This window comes from Coptis chinensis, chromosome 8 (assembly GCF_015680905.1).
Source record: "Coptis chinensis isolate HL-2020 chromosome 8, ASM1568090v1, whole genome shotgun sequence".
In the NCBI taxonomy this organism is placed as follows: domain Eukaryota; kingdom Viridiplantae; phylum Streptophyta; class Magnoliopsida; order Ranunculales; family Ranunculaceae; genus Coptis; species Coptis chinensis.
In genome coordinates, this window is record NC_141463.1 from 6,203,561 (window position 1) to 6,229,337 (window position 25,777).

The 25,777-nt window shown below is 35.0% G+C and overlaps 2 protein-coding genes and 3 long non-coding RNA genes across 5 annotated transcripts; all 5 read right to left on the reverse strand.

Annotated features, from left to right (window-relative positions):
• Window positions 1-1,976: 1,976 nt before the first annotated feature.
• On the reverse strand, window positions 1,977-4,169 carry LOC147479569 (uncharacterized). Its single transcript, XR_015206460.1, has 3 exons — window positions 3,852-4,169; window positions 2,690-2,792; window positions 1,977-2,010 (listed from the first exon to the last, which is right to left on the reverse strand). It is a non-coding gene; the product is annotated as an uncharacterized LOC147479569 (long non-coding RNA).
• On the reverse strand, window positions 4,165-6,559 carry LOC147479570 (uncharacterized). Its single transcript, XR_015206459.1, has 4 exons — window positions 6,339-6,559; window positions 5,855-5,909; window positions 4,801-4,886; window positions 4,165-4,235 (listed from the first exon to the last, which is right to left on the reverse strand). It is a non-coding gene; the product is annotated as an uncharacterized LOC147479570 (long non-coding RNA).
• Window positions 6,560-8,343: 1,784 nt separating this feature from the next.
• On the reverse strand, window positions 8,344-9,893 carry LOC147479571 (uncharacterized). Its single transcript, XR_015204106.1, has 3 exons — window positions 9,687-9,893; window positions 9,367-9,438; window positions 8,344-8,479 (listed from the first exon to the last, which is right to left on the reverse strand). It is a non-coding gene; the product is annotated as an uncharacterized LOC147479571 (long non-coding RNA).
• Window positions 9,894-14,249: 4,356 nt separating this feature from the next.
• LOC147479572 (uncharacterized) lies at window positions 14,250-15,458 on the reverse strand. Its single transcript, XM_086578449.1, has 2 exons — window positions 15,033-15,458; window positions 14,250-14,963 (listed from the first exon to the last, which is right to left on the reverse strand). Exons 1-2 carry the CDS (start codon window positions 15,456-15,458, stop codon window positions 14,250-14,252), a joined length of 1,140 nt encoding a protein of 379 aa, XP_086434575.1.
• A 2,741-nt stretch (window positions 15,459-18,199) lies between these two features.
• On the reverse strand, window positions 18,200-21,635 carry LOC147479573 (zinc finger protein CONSTANS-LIKE 16-like). Its single transcript, XM_086577732.1, has 2 exons — window positions 20,361-21,635; window positions 18,200-18,673 (listed from the first exon to the last, which is right to left on the reverse strand). Exons 1-2 carry the CDS (start codon window positions 21,405-21,407, stop codon window positions 18,422-18,424), a joined length of 1,299 nt encoding a protein of 432 aa, XP_086433858.1. The 5' UTR covers window positions 21,408-21,635; the 3' UTR covers window positions 18,200-18,421.
• Window positions 21,636-25,777: the final 4,142 nt, after the last annotated feature.

Genomic DNA, 25,777 nt, shown 5'->3' on the forward strand with positions numbered 1-25,777 from the left:
AGCAATCAAAACAGAATTATGCATACACTACCTCGCTAGACATGTGTGTCAACAGGAATAACATGGTGTTGGTCTAATGAAAATAGAGCAATGCAGGCTACGACCTTGGGACCAACACCAGGTAAAGCACAGAGAGCTTCAACAACTTCATTAAGATCCAAATTACGAAGAGAAGCAAGCCACTCTACACCTCCACCAGGTTTTGATTGCAAGGACTTAACTATGCCAACTATGTATTTTGCCCTGTTCATCATTCGCAACAACCAAAAGAACAAATGGTAAAAATGTCAGATGGGAGTGGTCAAAAGACCATGTGTTGAATATCTTGAAAAAACTATAAAAAGTAGATGAAATAGAGGAAAAAATGATTTGGCTGCATGCTGGATTGTGAAAATGCTTCATGTATAATTTGACATGTTTCTGTTGGTAAAGAGTCCGAATTCCCTTCCTATGTTTTAAGGCGATTAATCATAATTTTCAGAGAATTTAAATTAAAAAAAAATTGTATGCTGATATCTTTGGTTTAGACTTAAGTATCACTCTTAAGTCTCAATAACTTGGTTGCCATTTTTCTCCCACTTAATATGTTCGTACTATTCGAACCCACACTTTTGAGCCTACAAAAGAAGATCAAGATAGATTATTTCAAAATAAGCGAATGAATGGAAAGTATAACTTATTTACAACTAAAAGTATATTTTAATTATCAAAATTAAAATATTTGATTGACCATTGGTGTTCTAATTTACGCTTGTGAATGCGAGTGATGGTTAATAATAAAATTTTAGTAGTTGCTTATGGCAACAAAACTAAACTCTGGTCATCTATCTTCATATCCATATTGTCATAACCACCCTTAATGTTAAGAAGAGGATAATCTCACCCTTAACGTCGACAACCTTTACAATATAACTACACCATAATACTTAAGAGTTCAAAGTGGCACAATGAAAAGCAAAAACTTAACCTACTAAGTGAACTGAATTGGAAAATAATGAACTAAACAATGTTAGTGTGGCTATAATTTATTTGGGTCTGCGGTTGAATACTCACTCTAAAATTTGCCAGAATTGCATACCCAGTTAGTTGACCTGAAATTGCACTACGAACCATTGTCTTTCACAATTCACCCTACGTTCCAAATTCTAATCCAACACATCGAAGTATCCAACACTATCATATATATATAGCTAAAACTATATAATTTTAAAATAAATTCTTTGTTATCAATATGTGACACATCAAAGTATCCAACACTATCATATATATAGCTAAAACTATATAATTTTAAAATAAATTCTTTGTTATCAATATGTGACGACCCAATGAAAGTACTCTTTAGATGATCATGATGTAATACAATAATATGGTCTAAGCTAATATAGATTTTCCAAATTGAACCTAACAGAGAGGAATAATCATCTTCCTTAGGTGAAAGTATTAGAATGAAGAATAATAAGCCTGCAAAGTTTTTTATTAATTTTTTTTTTTTTTGGGTGGATTCCAAACCAAACTGGCGAGTACTAAATAGTAAAAAAAAATCCATTGACATTTATTTTCGTTATTATGCTTCGTAAATCCAAATCATTATTTTAACATGATAGCTAACATTATGAGAAGATGAAACACAGCATGCTATCGATTCACATTAGAAAATATTCACACCATGCAACCATTGGGAACTACAAACATGAATGTTTTTCACATTAATTAGGGACTTGAACTGTACTCAACTCTTATTCAAATAACCCCAGATCCGTGAGCCATAAGCTTAACTGCCAAAACCAACCCACCAAGGATAACAAAACATATACTATGGCAAAAACTTAAAATCAATGAAAGAAGATGATTACCTATAGTTTAGGTTAGTGCTTCGAGCTCTGCTAAACATGCTATTCCTCAAAGTCACTGTTGTGTCAACATGCCAATGCCTAAGGCTCATTCTGCTTGTGCTTGCACATTGTTAAATAAAAGTTGTTGGTCTTTGATATCCAAAAGTAATGAGCATTTCTGCATTATCACAGGAGAAGAAAAAACACACTATAGCCTATATCCACAAACCTACCAATGTTGTCATGTTGATAGCAATGTACCAATCAATATGTTCAAGCATGTCAATGTTTGGCTAAATAATTTACTTATGTGACATGTTAGAAAGATAATTTTTTTTAATATTTGTGGTTTTTCCATTGATTTTGCCTTAGCCAATCCCTTAATATAAAAGCTAGAGAGGTTGCAAATCATAAACTTACATATGCATCCGAAAACCAAAAAAAAAAACAAATACCTATCTATTTAGTCATCACAGGCAAAACACAAAATTTATTAGCAAACTGTCATTTAAACTGGGTTGCTTGCAGTCGGAACATGTTGAATAAATCAATGTCTTGTATAATTCCACAAAATAAGCAAGCTCCATGACGAAAAGCCTAACCAAAATTGTACTCAACTCCAAAGAAAAAGAAAGAATAGAAAATGAAGTAAGCAAGTTAATGTCCCATGTCAGATGTTAGTAATGCTATCATTAGCAACTCAGTCTAATCGAGGGAGCGAACATCATAAACAAAAGAACACATAATAAACACTATGGTGAATGCAATGACATTCTATATTCTTTCTGGCTCAAACCATTAACAAAACTTAAATTCCAAATGGAAGAAAACGCAAAAAAGAAAAACAAATTAATTACCTTAAAATGAATGCTAATGTTGGTTCTTTCCAAAATCATGTTGTGTCCATGGTTTAATTGAGTATCTAACCATTTGATAAAACCATATTTGTAAGGAGTGTTCCTACCAAGAAGAGAGTAAAAATACATAGAAGAGGAAGAAAGTCAGATGTTGAAAACAAAAAAAATATTATAATAGAGTTTTCAAATAAAAGCAAAAATATGTGTGTACTGGTTAATGAACCGCCTTGAAAAGCCAAAATGTTAGAATAGAGTGTGTATCATGAAGTGTTTCACCACCCGATATACCACTCTCATCCCGAGTATCATATTATAGACACTCATATACGATATCAAATATTTATCACTTAACTTGGCATGCACTACTAATATCCTCAATACTGTAACTCCTAAAACTATTTGTCATTCATGCAAGCTAAGAAGATGCATCCCTTACAGATTAGTCGAAAACACTTTTATAAATAAGTCAGTGGAGAAGAAAGTATGAACACTAACAACTAAGCTTCGTAGCAAACTTGGTCGGTAAGTAGCAAAATCTTAAATTATAGAATCCAAGTTCCTGACCAGCCACTTCAAACAAACATAAAGTCTCAAAGTCGTATCATACTCTAATTGCAAAGAAAACACATGACATCCAACAACTCATATAGTAGACATATTGGGAAGAATCACTATAAGCTAAACATCATTGTAATAAGCATTGGTTGTTTCAACCGCTTTAACAAATAAGATAAAACTTTTTTTGCATTTTGTTGGTAAAATCCATAACTACAGATCTCTAAGTAATTGGATGAACTTTAAATAGTCCACTTGTTTTCTAAAACACTTGATGAATCAAAATAAATTGCACCAAAATAATAATGTAATCAGAGTAAAACATCATTCGGGTTCTGGTAGCACGCCATCATGTTCACACGACCATGGTGAATGTCCTATTCATAAGACAAAACGCAAAAAAACAATCATCTTGTGCAATTTTGTTTTTCCTTTTTGTGATTGTTCTCTAATTTTTAGATCACTGTACACATGGATATGTCTACCAAACTATCATCATTAAAAGGCTAGTGGAGTCTAATAATTTTTCAGATTGATATTAAGTACATGACAAAAATTTAGTAAATAATAAAGTTGGGAATCACTAAAGCAAAAGAAAATATGATACCTTCATTGTCCGAGCTTGTTTAGAACTGTTTGATCACTTCTATGTTTTAGAAATAGAGCAGTCGTATATCACTCAAGGGGATCTTTTGGAAAAAAATCAACTAAAAATCGTATCAATGCTTTGTCATGGAGTTTTACACCAAAATAGATTAGCTGCAACTATTTGAAGAATAAATTGACAGATGCAAAAACCACCACATTTAGAAGGCCTGAAAACTAAAACATTTGAATGGGGTTAAACGGAAAACTCATAAACACATACATTAATTCAGTTCAATAGAAATTATTATAATGATGAATTGGCGTGTAAGATAGATTACCAGATAACGAATGAGATGTAGGAAAAGAGGCGGGTGGAAAGTTGCGCTAACTCATGCTATGAGATCTGCATTGGAAATACTTCCATTGATTCCTCATAGATTTGTATAGTATGTCAAACTAAGAAGTAGTGTCTGATGGCTTAAACACAAATAACTGCAAGTATAAAGTTATCAACAAATAAGTCTTGGATGCACGTTGTTGTATCAATGACTTTCTACTTCATAACAATATGAATTTTTCATTGTTATAATAAAATTCTTCTTTGTTGTACATATATCCATGTTAAGATTTCTTCATTGAGTGTCCATGCTTGATGCTTCCACTAACGGTCCAATTATTGTTGATAGTAGATTGTATTGAAGCATGCAATCTTCAGTTTCTGATGAAGGATTTGAAGGCAGAAAAAAACTATTTAACACCAAGCCTAGGCATGTCAGATCACATCAAGATACCAAACAGTCAAATGCATGTAGAACACCTACATAAAATGCGTGTGTATTAATAAATAGGTCTCTATTTAGTTTCTAAAACTTCTTTATACTAATGATTTCAACATAAATTTTACCTCCAATTAACTCATTAGAATTATATTTAAAAGTCATGCTTGAGTAAATAGAACCATAACTTACCCATCCTGGAGTTAGAATTGGTTTGCAAGCAGGAAGCTCTTTAACACTTTGAACTATTCAAATTGTTTCTTCATCAAAATCACATCCTAAAAAAAAAGATGAAATCAATGAAGCATCTTAAATTAAATGCAAATGGGAAAACATTGAAAATAATTGGTCTAGGGCAAAAGCTTGCAGATGAAAATATGAAAAACAATTTACTTGTTATGTGCAGTGTGTGACTTTTTTTTTTCAAAGCACTACTACAACTATCCTGTTCAAGCTAGCATGCAAATAGAACCGTACCCCATACAAATGTCAGTGAAGATACTTACATGAAGTGCAGCTCAACGTGGCATAACTTAGACTAATGTGATATTTAAATGTAATGGGTCACTAAAAAAGTGGATTATCAATTAAGAGAGTTGTCGATATTTAAATGAAGCACCAAAAAAAAAAGATGGGCCTACGATTTAGTATGATTAATAGCCTAATATCTTAGCATAAGTGTCCATTCTATCATTGCTAAAGTTGTTATCTTCCATCTAGACTTAACCACCTGTATTTGTTATTGTTTCTTGTTGGTCTAATCTATCTGTAAAATTGCAATAAGAGAAATCCAAATGATATGATGTCATCACACCTAATGGTTTAAGTTTTGCTAAGACATGCAATTCCCTATTAGTTCAGAGTCGCCTATAGATCATGGTAGAATACAAAGCAATACATAATATCTTGAATGAATGGAAAGTATAACTCGTTTACAATGAAAATTATATTTTATCATCAAAATTAAAATATGTGATTGACATTATATCGGTGTTCCAATATTCTATGTTTGCAAATGCGAGTGATACTTTTAATAAATTACAATAATTTAAAAATATAAAAGAATGTTGCATCATGTGATCTCATGTACACTGATGTGGACGTTCTCATAGTCATAAGAAGTAAGTCTGACATCAGTGCTAGGAGCAGCACTTTTGTGCCCTATAACAGCAAATATATGAAGATAAATTTTGTGCAAAGCTAACTAATTTCAAAGATAATATTGTCGAGTGGGTACATTAGTTACCTTTTTGGCAATTTGACCAAAGGCTTCAATCTATTGCCTAGCTATTACTTGTTGCCTGCAAAATTGCAAAGTACCGGAATTAGCCTCAATGCAAACAATAAAGAACCAATAATCTATATGATATGGAATTCCTGTTGTCATTATGACATAAAAAACTGAAAGCATCGCAATCAAAGACTCTGGGACTACAAACCTCATTTTAACGACTTCTAAAAGCAGATAAACCCATTTTGATGTTGGTTGTGCTTTAGCAAGTACAACATGTACCTCTCATGATAGAATGACAAATGATAGTAGTGAATAGGAACATATGTCTAGCTAGCAAATGAAAATTATGCTTAAGGTCACTCATAGCAGGTAGGATTCCTTGAAACCAATCTATGTTACAAAATTTTTATCAAGGCCATCATGGAATCGATAACCAAGGGTATCCCAAATGAAGCATAGAATGATCATATTTAAGTTTGATCAAGTAGTAACTCACCTGGGCCAAAGATCGCAGTATCCAATCCTGCTAAAGCAGCCAGCTGAACTTCATCACCAAGTTCTCTTTGAAGATTCACCGACTTCATAAAAGACCAACAATTATTTTTTTAATAGTAGTCCCTGAAGAACTTTGATCTGGCCTTCCAATTTAATCAATCTCAACTCCCAACTTAAATTCAAATGATTCATTTACATAGGACTATCTACCACACTTGACAATAAATGAAACAAATAATACGTAGACTTAAACCCATTAGCGAACATATGGGATTCGGTATATCAGCTCCATCAGTGCACCAAATATATATGCCTATTGACGAATAATAATAATGACTAATATTACAAAGCACTAATCAGGAAAGATAAATCCAACACAACCTATACTTCAATATAGCTAAAACAGTCAGATTTAATGGATACTGTGGTATATCTTGCATAAACTTTGATGCTACAAAACTGATATACAATGGTTTGTAGCTTATATATTCTTTTCAAGAGATACTAACAATATTTGACATATTATTTTATTAATAAATTATCTTATTACCTAAAATGTTGCACACCATTTTGTTGGGCCAGCAGTAATCTTGTGTTTTGGGTTCTCATAGCTCCGGTTCACCCGCTCCAGTGGGTAAGAGCAACCTACAATAACAATACCCAAACCAACAATTTAGATATAAAAATATGCAATATATATTACTCACCATAGAATTAGTTATCACAAAAAATGTTTTACATTTCACAACAGGAAGTTGTATCTATGTGTAGTTAAGAAAATAAATATAGAAAAAAATAGAAGTCCTCCAAATGATTTGGTTATATACATACTACAATGAAACATTCGTCAACTTTTTCCCTTAAGCTAAAGGTCATCAAGGAAGGCCACGTCCGAAAATGCAACTCCCCGTTTGTGTCACACACTCACATGTATTGTATACCGCCAGAGATCATCTAATCTTTCATAGGTTCCCATAGACAATAGTTGAGCCTTGATTTGTTACTGCTCGATGTTCTTACCATGAAAATACTATAAAACTAAAGCCCTCACATATTAAAGTTCAAAATTCTAACGGTTCTAAAAGAATTATATCTACGTGAAAAACTTACCTGCATTCAATGTCTAAACTATGATGTAAAGTATAATGAAAAAAAAATCAAATGTAAAGTATATCTTTTGCAATATACAATACTTCTCTTAAAAAAAATCAATTTTGTCTTTGGCAGTATACAATACTTCTAACTTTGCTTAAATGACAATAACGTATAGACGTATAGTTGAAGCCAATGAAATACCCATCAAAGAACCATTTCTACGGTTTGGAAATACATAACCATAGCGGTCTCAATTAGATATTCAACAACTTGAAAGTCGAACACTACTGGTATTTAAAACATGGAAGAAACAAATTAGGTAGGTGGGGAGCTTATAGAAACTCAATTTTTTGACTGCGTAGTCTATTACTCAAAACCAATTCATAACAATGTTAATTCAAAGAATAAAAAATCAAAACCTCAACTCACATCAGCCAATTTCGCAACTGTTGATTCCTTAAGCATTTTAATCCAAGGAAATTCATCATTCTTAACCGTAGAAAAAGCAAAAGCCCAACTGAAATAATAAGCAAATCTAATCAACTGAATGTCCTGTTGCAACAAATCAAATCAAAACCAAAAAGTCAAATATTCATTCAGCAAATCAAACCCAAAGTTCACCAAAAATATCAAAACTTTGACTCACCAACAGATCATCATTTAGAATCTATCATCTTCCTCACAGCTATCTCTCCAAGGTCTGATCTTGAATAGAGTCTACAATCTGTTCCCCTTGCCTTTAATCATTAGGAAACAAATGAACAAAATCCTTAGTATCAGTTCTACCTCCACAACTTTAGATCTTACTCATTCATCAATGTCAACACATTCTCAACATGTAAATGATTTAGTCATACAACAACTACATTTAAATCTGGGACACCACCTTATAATCAAATAAATAAAATAATAATATAAGATAATAAAATGTTGCAACAATAGTACACAACATTGATGTCAATCTGATTTCTTAATAATTTTCTTTCATCCTGTGCTTGCCAATCACTTTTCTAGCTTGTTCCACTCGATCTATTTGTTCCTTCAAATCTTAATAAAAGAAAATTAAGTGATTAAATGACTAAGAAGGAGGTTTGGGAGCACTACACAAAGCACTGATGTGCTAATGAATTTGCATCTGAATACCTGCACAGATATGTCATAAGATGATGCATCTAATATAATCTATTTACTTTACTAATACAATAGGTTAAAAATAGGCAGTGTCCGTTGCTTCATCATTCAAGGTAATCCCTTACATGGTAGCTACCATAGGTTTCACTGCTTGTACAAAAAGCATTACCTTTGTATGGATTCCTTTTAATCGGGAAATCTCTATTAGAACGTGAAAAGTATATATAAAGACAAATATAAAGGTGGGAAGGCACTATTTAATTAAAAAAATTATTGATGGAAATGGTTAAAAAGTGAACACTGTGCCAACCCTTATAATTACAAACACCATTAATACCCTTATAATTTGGTAGCATAAGAACTAAAACACTCATTGAGTTGTGTAAGACATGAGAGTGCATCCCAGCCACAATCCTACAAAGCCGCTACTCACAAAAATTCGTTGTCAAACTATAATAGGTGCTCACAATCTTCTTAGCAAAGTCTAACAAAAGGTGAGTTGATTTCTAAATGTAAAACACAAATATTATGTATAGTTTCCATTAAATGTGTTGTCACCTTAAGGCCTGCTATCGTATTTATGTCTTATGAATACCTATTAATAGGTACACAGAATCAAAACTTTCTATATATGCATCATCAGCACTGTAAATATTAGTTTCAGTCCTAGAAAAGAGTTGATCAAATTCACCGTTATCATGAAGGAGAAAAGGGTCTATCAAATCCATTGTTATTGTGATGGTGAAAAGAGTAATTGGCTTCAGTCCTAGTAGCACTCAGTGCACGTTCCAAAAACTATTCACCTGTTCATAGCTTGAAGAAAAATCATCTTCAGATGTCTAGCTATGGCTTGCTTCGCTATCAGTCATATCAACCTACACAAAGCCAAATCAACACATTTTAGTATAGAACGGATTTGTAATCACTGATAAAAGGATTTCATTACGACACCTTAAGACAATCTCACCATTTTCAAATTTTACTTATTTACCATTACAATTCAACTTACTTAAATTAAAAATAATATTTCAGCAGCATTACAATTCAATTTGGATGTTATAAGCTCATGAAAAAAACCATATTACCTAAAAAAAAATGAAAAATAAGATATAAGACGACTCACTCTTAAGTCTCAATAACTTGGTTGCCATTTTTCTCCCACTTAATATGTTCGTACTATTCGAACCCACACTTTTGAGCCTACAAAAGAAGATCAAGATGGATTATTTCAAAATAAGTGAATGAATGGAAAGTATAACTTATTTACAACTAAAAGTATATTTTAATTATCAAAATTAAAATATTTGATTGACCATTGGTGTTCTAATTTACGCTTGTGAATGCGAGTGATGGTTAATAATAAAATTTTAGTAGTTGCTTATGGCAACAAAACTAAACTCTGGTCATCTATCTTCATATCCATATTGTCATAACCACCCTTAACGTCAAGAAGAGGATAATCTCACCCTTAACGTCGACAACCTTTACAATATAACTACACCATAATTTTAACTCCTAGTTACATATCAAGGAAGGCGTTACCATAACACCTATCAAAGAGTGAAATTTTATGACACGTCAATAAATTTACTTGCCTGGAAGGATATTATTGACTCCTTTGGTTGAGTTAGTTTAGTACTGCAAAAGCCAAGACCATTTGCTCACTTAATCTGCAAGAACATTGATGCATTGAAGGGGAATGTAGTAGCGGATGGTGCACAATGCATCATGAACAGATTTCCCAAAGTAATATTTTTTTAAAAGGCAATGAATCCCCAATCAAACACCATCCTCTAATAATTTTGGCATAGCCTTCCTTGTTCTACTGACATTCCAACATTTTAGATGATGTTGTAAACCTGTTAAGATAAAATCGAACTCAATCTGACCAAACTAAGCAAAATAAACAATTTTAACACTGAAAACTGAAACAATAATTGCAGAACTCGTAAACATTCCAAGTTATCCACAAACTGAAACAGTCCACTAAAGAGATTGAGATTTTTCTCTAAATACTATCATGCACAAATTCATATGATAATACTTAAGAGTTCAAAGTGGCACAATGAAAATACCTTTCTTCTCCATTGTCGATTCACTGTTGAATAATCACGCATTGCAAAAGGATCAGTAAATCTCCATTGTCGAATTTGAGGATCATCAAATCTCCATTATCAATTTGAGTAGAATCGCCAAAGAGAAAGAGAGTGGAATTAGATATTCAACAACTTGAAAGTCGAACACTACTGGTATTTAAAACATGGAAGAAACAAATTAGGTAGGTGGGGAGCTTATAGAAACTCAATTTTTTGACTGCGTAGTCTATTACTCAAAACCAATTCATAACAATGTTAATTCAAAGAATAAAAAATCAAAACCTCAACTCACATCACCCAATTTATTTGGCTGATTCCTTAAGCATTTTAATCCAAGGAAATTCATCATTCTTAACCGTAGAAAAAAGCAAAAGCCCAACTGAAATAATAAGCAAATCTAATCAATTGAATGTCTGTTTACCTTGACGGATCAAATCAAAACCAAAAGTCAAATATTCATTCAGCAAATCAAACCCAAAGTTCACCAAAAATATCAAAACTTTGACTCACCAACAGATCATCATTTAGAATCTATCATCTTCCTCACAGCTATCTCTCCAAGGTCTGATCTTGAATAGAGTCTACAATCTGTTCCCCTTGCCTTTAATCACAGCGGGTGCTTTCTCAATTGACTTGAATCTTTAGCCTCCTTTAATTAATCCCAACGCAGTAAAACTTCTCACTTCTTTAATAATCTTAATCTTAGAATCAGCCTCAAAAGACTCCAACTTCCATTGCTAATTTGACCATTTTCGAAATGGTCATTCGATTTTTTGGATTTTAAGGAGGTGATTATAATTTTGACAAAAATAAAGGAGATTTAAGCAAATATAGGGAGGTGTTTCTAATTATCAGCCCCTCCTCTTTTTTAGGAACCAATCATATTGTTCGGAGTGCAAAATAACGCAATATGGTGAAGAGAGAGAATGTGCGCGAGCTTTTATATATATATATATATATAGATGGGCGGGTTGAATTACTGGTAGTTCATGGGAACTCAGAGATTGCTTCATCCTTCACTCAGCAAGTCATGCACCTCCCTCTGCTAACAAAGTTCTCCTATGTTAGGTGGCAAGCTAGGAAACACATATCCTCTATACATTTCATGAATGGCTCAACTCAAGTTCTCTTAGTGTAGAAGTCATTCCAATTACATGCGGGCAATATGATGTTCACATATTTAAGGCAATTTTCTCCAGTGGCCATGATGATAGTAATGCTAAGTCTATTACTGACCCTCCTATTGTTATAGTTACCCCGCGTGCTGGAAAAACCTTCTTCTTTTGTAGGCCTGGAAGGGATAACACATGAGTTTTAATACAAGGGGATTATACCTACTTAGATATTACAATTTACAAAAGGAAAATTTTATGTTGTTAGGTATGATGGCCGGAGCGGTTGATGTAGTGAAAGGCCTCGACGGCACTTCTCCTCATACTACGCCATAAGTAATATCAAGCCACGAGAATGATCATCAATGGGATAACTTCTCTCTTGTGGCAACTTCTTCTCACTTATTGAAGTTCATGTGATTGTTTGATGATATGCTACAGGCTTTAAGGTTGAAAATCTTGGTGATTGCGTGGGCTTATATAACTCGTTATTATCTGTTGCATCTGATTATCCTGGATGTAGAGGGCATTGTATTTACAGGGAGTGATTCTGAAGGACAAAACTGTCAAAAACGTAACTCTCAAGGACACCTTTTTTTTTTTGTAACTCACAAGGACCGGGTAAATGAAAGGTCAAGTATACCCTTGACGCGAAATAAAAAACGGATTGGGTAGATGAAATATCAAGTATACCCCTAACGCGAAATAATTAACGGCCCGGCCTAGACGAAACGACATGGTGTATTTAGTATGAACAATCATTGTTCATACCTTTAAGCAGGTGTGAACACTCATTGTTCATACTCCCAATTACAAACATTAGCTATGAACAATGAGTGTTCATACCTATTGGAGCTATGAACAATGACCCAATAGGGATGGACATTGATCCAGTTATGAACATGGATTGTTCATACCTATTTGGGAGTATGAAAAATCATTGTTCATACATCAAAAATGTTCATACATCAAACATGAACAATCATTGTTCATGATGACTTTTAATTTTTTTTCAATTGGTAGGTATGAACATTGATTGTTCACAGTCCTTAGGTATGAACATTCAATGTTCATAGTCTTTTGGGCATAGTCTTTGGGTATGAACATTGATTGGGTGTGAATATTGAATGTTCATAGTCCTTTGGGTATGAACATTCAATGTTCACATATCAATATATTGTATAAAGTACATTCACCTATTTGGATATGAACAATCATTGTTCATACACTAGCAGAAGGTATGAATACTCATTGTTCATAGTAAAATGACAGAAAGGGTAAAATCGGAAAATATTTATTTTAAATTCGGGTCATTTGTCATTGAGGGTTATTTTCACGGGAGGGTATAACTGACATTTAAAAAAATATAAAAAGACGGGGCCAACTTATTTTGTCCTTGAGGGTTACTAATTTTGAAAGGGTGGCAATATTCTCATCCCCTATTTCATTTAAGTTCACCAGTTCTTTTCCTCACCCCTTAATTCTTGGTCCACTATTAAGTTCACCAACAAGTGATATGCTCACCGCCCATCACAAACTTGCGAACTGAATAAAGCAAACAAACCATTTTTCTTTCCTCCCGTGCCAAAATAGTAGAAGAAAAATCATAAAAACTCCTGTGCTCACTCTCTCTCTCTCCCTCCTCTCTCCTCTCTCCCCAGCCTCTCTCTCACTTGTGGAGTGCATTTGATACTATGTTGGCATTTTTCTAGTCTTCATTGAATTCATTGGGTACAACTTACCTTGCGAAAAAACAGAAGAGAAACCTCTCCATTACAAGTTTGCAAATTGCAACGGTAAGGCTAATTGCCTCACACTTCGTTTACATGATTCATTTTTGCTCTCATTAGTTTTTCTTCTTAGTGATGAATGTTATAAACTAGATTTTATTGGTTCAGAACTCTTCTCCACTTGGTGCATTACAATTTTTTTTTTTACAATTTCTAAATTCAAAAGTGCTGAGAACATTGTTCTTTTTTCACCAACTTTACCTTAAGAACATAATTCAATTAATAGTACGTCAAAAACTACAATGCTTGTGAAATAAAGCCTCACAAAGTGTTGTGTAGTCGAACATTTCAGTTGATTATTTCGTAATGGTTGCCATATGTAAGTAGGCCAATGTACTTCACCTGGTTAGTACTTCAAACCACCACTTACCAACCTGCACTGGATTCAAACTATCGAAAACCCAAACTTGAGAAAGGGCGAGAGACAGGACTTCAAATGTTCACTTCACATTATTCTTCACAAACAAGATGATAATCACAGACAAGGTAAACAACACCAAATACCCACTTCCCATGCACGGAGTTGGCTGGATTCATCATCAAAACAAATTTCTCTCTCTCTCCCAAGTCGATCAGTAATAATGACAACAAGATAAAAATTGCTAATTTTATTTCAGTGACAAGATTGTTACTAAACATTGATTGAAACATCTAAAAAGTGCAAAAAACAAACTAGTGAAAGTGATCATCACTTGTCTAAGACTATATGTATTTTGGTTACTGGCATGATTTTGTCAAATGCCGCAAACCAAGCTTCGAAACGTGTCCTCCATGCTATTGAACAATCTTGTGCATAGTTCTTCCAAGTAGCAAAGATTGGAGGAAGCGGCGGATAATTTGGCTTCAAAATAGCATGCATAAAATGACACTTGTTAACGTAAGCAACGACAATGATAGTAGGTGCAATTTTTGGGGGTGGTGGAGATTTCAACGGGAGACAAGTATACCAACCATCTTGAGAGAGGAGAACAATCATGACATTATAACAAGAAGCAACCAGAGGACCAACATAGGCCATATTCATCCAGTTCTCAGAGTCACATGGACTCTTATCACAGTCTATCATATCATAAGCTCTTTTGTACTCTTCTTCATTCTCAAAAATAATTGTATAAAATTGTTTGTTGGCTGCCAATTCGAGACACAAATCATCACGGACTTGTTTCCAATTCCCATGTCCCAACCCAAGTCCTAGCGCCACAGCTCTATAACCACAATTACCATCTGGGCTAACGTCTTGAACATCTGCAATCAAGGCTTTGATTTCATCTGGAAATGATGAAATGAAGGTCATGGCAGAAGTAGATTGCATTGAAGGGGCAATTTTAGCACGAGTCACTTTCAATTTTGGCTTGTTAGGTGCACTTGGCGATGGAACAAGCATTGAACCAGTGGACGCAACCTCGGGTGTTCCAAGTACATGTTCAAAATATGAAGGATCTCATTTTGTTGAAGACTCGGCCTGTGATACCTTCTTTTGCGTGCTACCTTTCGGTCGACCTCTTGTTTTTATCTTTTCCTTAGGCTCAACCAACCAAGAAGCTTCTGGATGCGTAATTTCTTTAAGTTTCTTCAGTAGGTATTCCTTGTAACTATCGTCACCATTTTCGAAGCGTCTGACAATGCTCACAATTTCAGGGTGCAAGTTAAGATCCCCTTGGGTTCTAGGTGTGGGAACTCTTGATAACTTTTTCCAAAAATAATGCACCTTATCCAATGGGATTGGTTTTTGGAGTTGATCATAACCAATAATTTCACAAGCACAAGGTAAGCCATGAGTGCGTCGCAATACACATCCGCAGTCTTTAGGATCCATACCCATTGACCCACCACGTTTTCTCTCTTCAAAAATCATCTCCATTGCATCTTTAGAAATAAAACCCCTCAATTCAGCCATAGTTAAAAGCCTAAAATCATGTCTGACATTGTTCAAACTTCGCTCAAATGATGCATAAATCTCTGTTAGTTGCTCGATTACCATTAAGTGCATTGACTGCCACAAACTAACAAAGTCTGAAGTTGACATATGGCCCATGTACCTTTTCAATTTGGCATGTGCACTCTCCACTCGATTAGTCGTAGTGCAACCCAAGTGCAGGTAGTTATCAATCCAAGCCGAAACAAATTCCTCTTTGTGTGGCACCTAAGTCTTTTTTATGTAATCAAGGAGCTGTGGAAATTCTTGGTAGTCTTTGTCCAAAGCTTCCAAGTGTAAATTGTATTCATCGACGGTGCCAGACGTCATTACCTTTTTCCAGTCTTCATTGAAAGATTTCCATGTCTCATCATTAGGGAGAAGTTTCTTAGCCTTACCCAATATATTTGTCTCAATGTGCCACCGATACAACATACGACTCGCACTTGGGAAAATCTTTTCTACGCCATTCACTAATGCCAATTCCCTGTCTGTTACTATCACTGACGGAAGCATCTCAATATCGAGTAAAGAGTGCAATCGACCTAATGCCCAATGGTAGTTATCTTCCTTCTCTTTCTCAAACATTGCAAAACAAACTGAAAATGTCTTCATAGTCGAAGTCACCACGACTACCTCAAACAATGGCCACCGATACCTATTGGTCTTGTATGCAGATCCATAACCAAGACTAGAGGGAAGCACTTAACTAGTTCTATAGACTTAGGATGAGCCCAAAACAAGTCTGTCACAACATTATTATCTTTTTCCCATCGATTCCACTCATAATATCCGTTCTCATCCAAAGTAGTCATTAGATATTGCATCTGTGATCTTCCGCCTCTTTCATTTCGTCTCAACTTGGCACGATGGTTGTAAATGTGTTGCTTTGTACTTTTGTTATTTTTATCCCGCTCTTTGATGACATTAAGTATCTAACTTGGACTAACACCATTCCTAGTCATTTCAAAAGTAAGTTGTGCTTCCTCGGATGTTAGTCTACCTGCATAAGAATGACCCTCCAAGTGGGTCGCCAAGTGATGGTTGTGACGACCACAATCAACACTCACTTTCCATCTATCATCAGGGCCTGACAAGTGAATCCCTCGAAGCAAGAAAGGACAATCATACCTTTTTGTTCCAGACTTCCTCTTTCGCTTTTTATTATTATCTCCTTGAACTTCACTAGATTTGTTAGCTTCCTCTTCAGTTTGGTTCGGTTTCTTTTGTGGTTGGAACTTCCCATACCTCTCACAAGCAAGCAATAATCTAGGAGTTCTTCCTGGATGAGCATAATCAGATCTCTTTATTACAATAATACAACCAAATTTTTTACCAGTGTTTCTTGCCCACGTAATAAGATCATTGCGACTCTCAAAAACCTAGAACATGAGAATATACATTAGTTATCGTTTATACATCAAACAACATATATTTATTTCATAATGAAATAGCAACAAAATGTATCATATTAGTAGAGAATTCCATTGTTAGATCAACATCTATTGGTTCATTATGTTGTAAACTTTCGTTTGGTACATCCTATAACAAACATTATAATTAAAATACAGTTGCGTTAGACAAAAATGGATAACGAGTTAGGTTTAACAAAAAGCCAATACTCAGATTTACCTGTAGAACTTCTTCCATGCTAAATGATATTGGTTCGACATTTACAGTCGAGACTTTACTAATTATTTGACTACTAACAGTACGTGGAAAATATTGCATCATCTCAACACTATCTCTCATAGTTTCTTGGGTATTGTCTTCCATTATAAATCCAAACAAAACTTTTCAATTGTTTAGTTAGGGTTTTGGTGGAGATATTGTTAGTTAGGGTTTTGGTGGAGATAGTGAGAAGAAGAAACGTCAGTTTTTAGAAAGAGTGGGAAAACGAAAAAAAAAAAAAAAAAAGTGGGAAAATGGAAAGAGAAGATACGGGGTGAGTATATATGAAAGTACACAGAACGTTATTTTTGGCAATTACAGGAATGCTATTTTATTTTATTTTAATAGGGGGTGAATTTAAATGAAATAGGGGTGAGAATATTACCACCCTTTTGAAATAGTGGGTTCGCGAGTTATTTTTCTCCAAAATTTGTCCTTGTGAGTTACTCACAAAAAACCGTGTCCTCTAGACTTCATTTTCGCCAAAATTGGGCCTTGGGACCAATTTCTTGTTGTATTTACTTGTCTGCAGACAATGGAAGAAGTGGTTCATCTTCTGGACATGATAATGGGGTATTCAATATTGAAGATGGTATTATGGAGAGAATTTGTCGAAGGAATTCTCTATTTATTTGTCCTCGTCCAATATGGTTTTCAGCAAATCATTACTAGATTTGGTGCACCTGCGTTAGACATTGGAAGTTTGAATTTTGTACTCTTCATATGTTCCTGGTGTGTTTAATTTGTGAAAAGTGTTTTGCTTTCTTTTTATGTTGATCGAGTTTAGATGAATTCAGCATTAAGAATGAGGATGCCCACTTATATGGTCAATTAGAGTTCTCAAAGAAGGGTGTCTTCCACTCTTCTTCTGTCAGGCCTCTAGTTGATAACTTGATATATAATGATGCTAATAGCTGCACTGAAAGTACATGATGGATTCATTTTTAAAACTCTCAATAAATTTTTCTAGCTAATATTTTTCATGGCATTGTAATATAACTTTATGATCTTTTTCTGACAAATAACCCGCTTATTTCCGAGATGTGCTAAAATTTCTGTAACAACATAATTTAGAAATAAATTTAGAGGTACAAAATTTAAGATGCTAAGGTATGTTAACAACTACTTACTCTATTAGCTAACAAAAGGCATAACTTGCTCCAGTACTAAATTTACAGGAACAAGCGAAAACTTGGTGAGAACTCTACAACAGTTACAAATTACAATAACTATCTCAGTTCACATTTTTATTCTTCTTCTTCTTCTTCTTCAAGTTAAAAGGGAAAAGAAGGTCCTCCAACTATAAAAGATGCCCTCTTAACAAATCGTCCTTTCATTCTTGGCCTTTTTTCTGCATTGAGTTTTCTTACTTCATACCTTATCTTTTTTGAAAATAACCTTGTTCTACGCTTCTCTCTGTACCTTGATACTCTTGCCTCTCTCCCTCCATCACCACCTATCGCCGCGTGTCCTCCCAGAATCCCCATATCTCCGTACATCTGATGACCCTCTGGAGCATACGTGCCCTGAAATGAACGATTTTGTTGGTAAACATCTTTCGTAGTTTATGAAATTCTAAATATCTGCACTACGTACACAGAATTTTATGCTTGCTTGCAGATTCGAGTTAAGTTGATGAATTAGGAGCGAATTCATTTTGATCTATATGTGCAAAATTCATTGTAACAAATAATGTAGTAGAACATTAATTTAAAATCCAAATATGAGTACTAATTAAATATCAGATTCCTACGTATGTTGCCGATGAGAATTTATACTCAAACGAAATCTTCTTAACTAGGGACTATTGTTGCATGCAATGACGCCATGCAATGGCGTGTATTTCACCCAAGGAGAATATTTTTGAATTTTCGCCTGTGTTCTAGATTATATGGTCCAAGTATCGGAATTCATTGTTCATTTCTTTGACGTCACAGAGAGAAAATTGTAGTAAGGTTGAAAGGAGGGTTAGGACTTAGGAGAGATAACGAATTGATAATATAATTTGTTTAGCATGGTGGATTTTCTACTTTGACTCATACTATACATATGTGTGATTTATCGCTGAATGACTGTCTATCCTAAGTGAACTCGAAATGCCATTGAGTTGAGTCTAGTCGACAAAACTAGAACTCCGGCCTCAAGTTGATCTGCCAACCTATATCAAGATTGGATTTAAAAATTAAAATGATTATTTAGTGTGTTCTTCTCAAAATTTACTTAGTACTTGTTCTTCTTATCATCTTCATTCCTCCCAAGTTGTGTGAGTTACAATGAGTATGAGTTGTTATTCATGTCCTCTAGAGCCAGATATCGTAAAACTCAACACTGATGGCTCATCTAGGGGTAACCCAGGTATGTCAGGAATCGGTACGTGTTTCTTACAGAGGGAGCTTTTAAATTGTCTTTCTGGAAAAATGTTGGTGTTGGTTCCAATTATAGAGCAAAATCACTGGCAATCATTGAGGGTGTTGAATTGGCACTTAAGAAGGGATGGAAGAAGATTTGGATTGAGACGGACTCTGTCCTAACTGCTCGGGCTTTCACCAGTAAGCAGATGTTATGGGACTTAAAAGCACGGTTGCTGAACTGTTTGAAAGAACTACAAGATGTTAGGATTACTTCGGTGTGGAGGGAAGCTAACATTACTGCGCGCGGATGCACTGGTAAAAGCTGGTAACTCTTTACCATTGAATGAGGCTACTGTCCTTGAAGGGAAGCCACCATGGCTCACAAATGGGAAGCACCTTTCCAGAAATTTTATAAATTTTGTTGAGAAGATGTAAGACATCACATGAGTGAGATGAAAGAAAATTTTGTTTTGAACTAGGGAGGTGCAGCTTGTTGCCCTACTCTACTCCTCTTGTACTTTCTCTTCTTTAATGCAATTTTAACTTAACTAGCAAAACAAAAAAAAAGTTGTTCTTCATGTTTAAAACACTGTCCTATTCACTTGATGAATTGCATATTCTGTCTTCGTCTACTCAAGTTGGTAAAGAAGAATGGTGTGAAGTTTTCTATTTTGGAATTTAGTCGAGAAACCTAATTGATACTGTTAGAGTAATAGATTTAGCAAAGAACAGTACGTAAAGATGTCAAAAACATAAACATGCACATATGCAAAAGAAAGTACTAACTGAGTCAGCGAGCATTAAGTTTTGTTCGTTAGTGAATGGTAGATGTAAAACGTTAATCATGATTTTGAGAACTTACCAAACTGTCTGGCCAACACTCCTCCGGGTTGAAATGAGGCCGATCACCGGTTGTCCATGGCGAACCTTGACTGGCCCATGCAGTGATAACTGCATCATAATCAAGCTGCAAAGACACTCTTTCCTCGGCTTTAAATCCATAATTCATCGTCATATTTACACCGGCGATTGCTTTTTCCTCTTCCTCCTCACCGGTAGTTGGCGAATCACAATCGAAATTCAAGTCCAATGTCTCTCTTGACAGATCTAGGTCTGAACCAAATTGACATCCCACCATAGCTATCACATCTTCTTCTTCATCGTCTTCAAGTTTCACCTTTCCATTATCATAGAAGTTTTCTTCTTTAGCATCCAAAAGTCCCAACCCTTCCATGCCGAATGAGTCTTCATCGAGGCCTCTACCTAGCAAAGTCTCAACATCGGCAGCAAAGTCTGCAAGATCCATATCAGATGGCAGAAGCCCATGTAGATTCTCAAAATCTACTGTGCCATCATGTCCATAATCTTGTAACAGAATTTTTGATTCCACTCCAATTGGTGTCATCGTAGGTGTTGCATCTGTAGTGTTTGGTGTTTCATTATTTGGTGTTGTGGATGCATAAAGTTCTGCGACAAAGGGATCAAAGATAGGAACTCGATATAATAGATGCTCCTCATTTTCATCATGTGAAGCCTCATCACTTCCCATCTCTGGAACGAGAGGAAGATTAGTATTCAGCATAGGCTCTTCACTCTTATTCTGCTGCGCCTTAGACATATGCTTTCCCTGTCGAGGGGTTCTAGCCTTGCGACGGAACCCTTGGTGCCACGGCGGAAGAAAATTTTCAATTGAATGTTCCTCAGTGGGTTTAAGCGATGCAGTCTTGAGACGAACCCTTTCATGTCGCCGTGCTAATGAATTCGCCGAATGGACTGAAGCATCACATGATTGACAAAGGAAAGCATCGTCGGCAGTGCAATACCAACGTGCTCTTTTTCGCATGCAACTATCACAAGCTCTCGCCGTCTTCCCACCAACAGCGTTTGCAGTCTTCTTGTTGGAGCTCATCGATGCAGTGTCGACAAATTAATTTTCAACAAAATTGTTGAATTGAGATCAAATCAAACCGTTAAACCAGAAACTGAGTGTTCTTCTTAGTTAGAGACAATGGAAGAATCGGAACTATCAAGTGGTGCAATTATTGTGTCAAGTCATGAGCTAGTGAGTAGTGACCCACATTGCGAACTTTTTATTCTTACACACACAGTCTGTGTTATGTGTTAAGTCTAGACACCCTTCCATGCACTTTTGGGTGTTTCCTATATAGAAGGATTGCGCTTTTGGGACCCACATCAATGTCTTATCTCATTGTTTATTGGTTGAGTTCATAATGTCCATCTTATTCTCTACCTTCTCATTGGCTATCTCTCTATTAAGGGATTTCCATGTGGGCCTACGTAGGCTTAGAATGTGTGCTTCATTTCTATTTTCCAATACAATAATTATTGTTTATGTTACTATCTTGGGCCCCTCTTGTACCTTTCAAAGTTTCAGCCCATCTCCTACATACCCCAACTCATCTCTTTCATTCTTGTTTCTTCTAATGGTATACCTGAGTTACTGCATGTAGAAAGTCAAAATGGTTATAGTTTTGTTGGTTTAGTAGGGTCTACAGTTAAAATGTTGTAGTGTGAAAATGGAGATTGGCATTATTTTTGGAATCATGTGGAATGGAGATAAGAATCCAATTTCGGTTAAATGAGATAAGGATTGTGTATCCTCTTATCTAAATTCTAAACAGTCGTCTGTCTTCCCTATATTGGAAGTTAACTATTTTAAGTTTTTCAGTGAAAATTTGTTAGTTCTTAAGTGAAAATTTGTTAGTCATTTATTTTCGAGTAGTGATACACAGACCTACTTTTTAGACCTATTATTGTGACTTACTATTTGGATAACGTTGGTTTGCATTGCAATACATGAACACACATTTCTATGTAAATCAATGATTAGGACTTTTGACACATCAGTAGGTCTAAATAGTAGGTCAAATAAGTGGGTCAGTATAGCATTACTGTTTATTGTCTATGAAGATTTTGACTGTCTGAGTACTTGTTCACAAGGAAAATCGAGAACAACTCACAGTGTAAGGAACATATACTGTTATACTCGACCTTTTCGAGCAGCTCATCATTCTTAACTGGAGACGGCCTAAATATATAAGGGAGAATGGACTACACTCTACAGGGTTCATGGCCATGTAAGCAGAAAGTTCCAAATTGATGATATACTTGGTATGTGTACAACTTGCAAATTTGCAATTAGCACAATAACTAAATTGTTAGAAAAATGGGTTGCAATTGAAAGTCTACATTGTTGTGAACACATAGGACTTGGAATTGCGCAAATCCATTGAGAATTGAATGATATATTTGTCTCCCAAGTTACTCCCCTTGAGATGAAATGGTTGAGAAATGGGTGTGAAAAACACTTAGTCCCACATGGGAAGAAGACCGTACCAAAGAGTTGTTAAGTTTATAAGGACTAATTGAGGCTACTTGGGTTGGGCCCCAAGGGGTACCACTAATTTTCCGAGGAGACGGGATGCAAGCAAGCTCAACAAGAAACACACAGCATACAATTGACCGGCTGGGCATTGGTTAGGTGGTGTTTATTGTATATTCTTTTAGGACAACCAATTTCTTAACAAGGCCTAATCTGTTTGGGCATATAAGGCTTAACAGTTTTACTTGGTAAAGACAAAAAAATCTTTCCTAAATAGTGCAACGGTTCGAAACGATGCATTATGCCGAAAAAAGTGCGACCTTTGAAAATAGATAACAGTTCGAAACGTTGCTTTATGCAGAAAAGATGCGTCCTTTCAAAAAGTCACCATGTTGTCTCTAACAGTCACTGATTTTCTTAGGAGACGAAATGCAAACAAGCTAAACAAGAAACACACGTGTGCGCACTACCAACCGGCTGGGCATGGCTAGGTGGTGTTTAGTGTATATTCTTTTTGGACAACCAATTTCTTAAGAAAGCCTAATATGTTTGGGCCTATAAGGCTTAACAGTTTCACTTGGTAAAGACCAAAAAACCTTTCCGAAATAGTGCAACGCTTCGAAACGTTGCATTATGCCGAAAAAGGTGCGACATTTGAAAATAGGCAACAGTTTGAAACGTTGCTTTATACCGAAAAGATGCGTCATTTTGAAAATTCACCATGTTGTCTCGAACAGTCACTGTGTTGTTTTGAAAAGACACTGTGTTGGTTCGAACAATCATTGTGTTGTTTCGAAAAAGCACCACTCTCATATAAATATCGGACGTTTTTGTATGAAGAGACAACCCTTGAAAACCTCTCTTCTCATCTCTGTTCTTAGTCAAAACATAACGTTGCGTTCGCTGATTTTGTAGAATTGTAGTGTTGCTTTCCATAAAAGGAAAAATCCGTTCTATCTTGGGAGATAGTTTCCCATTCAATCTTGAAGCACTGTGAAGGAGAAAATATGTCTTAAAGACATAGTGAATCTTCACTAGGTTCAAATTAAGGTTTTCATACTTGGTACATGTAAGTACCCTCCGTTCCACACTACAGTACACGTGTCTACATAACAGTCGTCCTCCTTCATGTCGTTCAACACCATCAGACCGTACCCAACGACCTAACACCCAGGTCGTCCAAAGCATCAGTTACAACCATTTATGGAAGGCTATCAACTAACGCAATCTCGGAGCTCAATTAACGCCACAATCAAAAAAACATTAACTTTATAACAATACATTAATGACGAATCATCAAGATAGCACACAAGGTGGATCTACACTTCATAACGGTCCAAAGCAAATATGGAAAGTCAACTCACACATCTATAAATAAAGAGAGATGAATTACGTAAGGCTTGATTCAAGTTTAGCCCGAGAAACTTGATACGTAGGCAACTCTTATCCCAAAAAGAGTGCATCCATTCCCAATTCTCCAAATCATTAGGTCGTTGTCTGGTAAACGCAACATCTACCGTACATAAGAGAAAAATATATTTGTACTATTGAGGTAATTGTTAAAATGTAAGTATAATTGGGTTGTGTTCCTAACATAAACAAGCCTGGTGGATCCATATGACTTTATTACGAGGGAGCTCACGCACAGTTCGGGCTTGTGTTCATTAGTGAGTCGAGCAGAGTATATATATCTATCTGTTCAAGCTTAGCTCCTTTTTTAAGCTAAGTCCTAATATATGTTCTTGCTCGGGCGCTCGTTTCATATTGCAATGTGAGTGAGCTGAAGTGAGCCAGGAACGAAAGCCGAGCCCAAGCAAAAGCGCTTAGTTTAGCTTCATCATTTTCAGCCATTACAAATATGTCAAGGCTCGCCTAATATTGTAACGCAAGCTGAGTTTAAGCACCCCAAATGCGTCTAACCCGGTCCGAGCTGGATTACCAGCCTTACAAACTTTTTTATTTATTTTCAACTTTTCGAGATAATATACCAGCCCTACAAACAATATAACAGTTATCGACAAAAATAATGTTATCAATGTCTAGCCTTTGTTTGTTTGTTTTTTTTCCTTCTGCCCTTCTAGTCTTTGTTCTGCAGCACAAATATATGTTTTTGGATAAATATTATAATAAAAGGTTAATTTGTAATCATTACAGTAGAACCTCCATAATTTAATATGCGATAAATTAATTATCTTGCTTAAATAATAAAATTTGCTGGTTTCGATTTGGACCAATGGACTAAATTAATAATTTCGCTAAATTTATAAGATAATATATTTCAAAACAACCCTAATAGAGTTTAGTAGAGCCCATTTATTATATAAGTTAATAAAAAAAATACAAAGGTGAAATATTATGCTTTCTTAAAATAGGGGTTTTTTGTATTAACCCCCTATTGTATGGTTGCATTTGTGAAAAACCCCCAAAGTAACAATCATTACAAAATACCCCATTACATCTCAAAACGGCTAACAAACCGTTTGTTTTTTTTAAATACCAAATTTACCCTTATAAAGTAGTCGTTAAGAATTCATTCCTATTTTACATATATTTACACATTTTTCATTTAGTATATCTTGTATATTTTGAGATTTAAAGAATAACATTTTGAAATTTAAGTTCAATTTGGATATTTCTTATTGGATATTTAAGAAGTGAAATCAATGGTCTTCAAAGAACATTTAAAGCCCAACTTTGAAGATGACAACGATCATTTTCTTCCCATAACTCTATCTCCTTATGCACGAACAAAACTTTAATGGGTTTTGAAACCCATGTTCAATCAATCCAACCGAAATACACCTTACAAGCAATTTATAGAAAACCTCAATAAATACATAAAACCAAATTAATCCTTTTCTCTTTGCAAAAAAAAAAAAAAAAAAAAAAAATATAAAAATTTCTTATCACGGTTTTAACCATTAGACCAGGATTAA

Bases quoted from the DNA above. Each gene is read 5' to 3' on its own strand.
- LOC147479572 (XM_086578449.1), bottom strand. From the start codon at position 15,458: ATGGCTGAATTGAGGGGTTTTATTTCTAAAGATGCAATGGAGATGATT. The intron at 14,964-15,032 runs GTATCACAGGCC...GGAACACCCGAG, and splicing joins AAGGTAGCACGCAAAAGAAG to GTTGCGTCCACTGGTTCAAT.
- LOC147479573 (XM_086577732.1), bottom strand. From the start codon at position 21,407: ATGAGCTCCAACAAGAAGACTGCAAACGCTGTTGGTGGGAAGACGGCG. The intron at 18,674-20,360 runs GTAAGTTCTCAA...CGTTCATTTCAG, and splicing joins AGTGTTGGCCAGACAGTTTG to GGCACGTATGCTCCAGAGGG.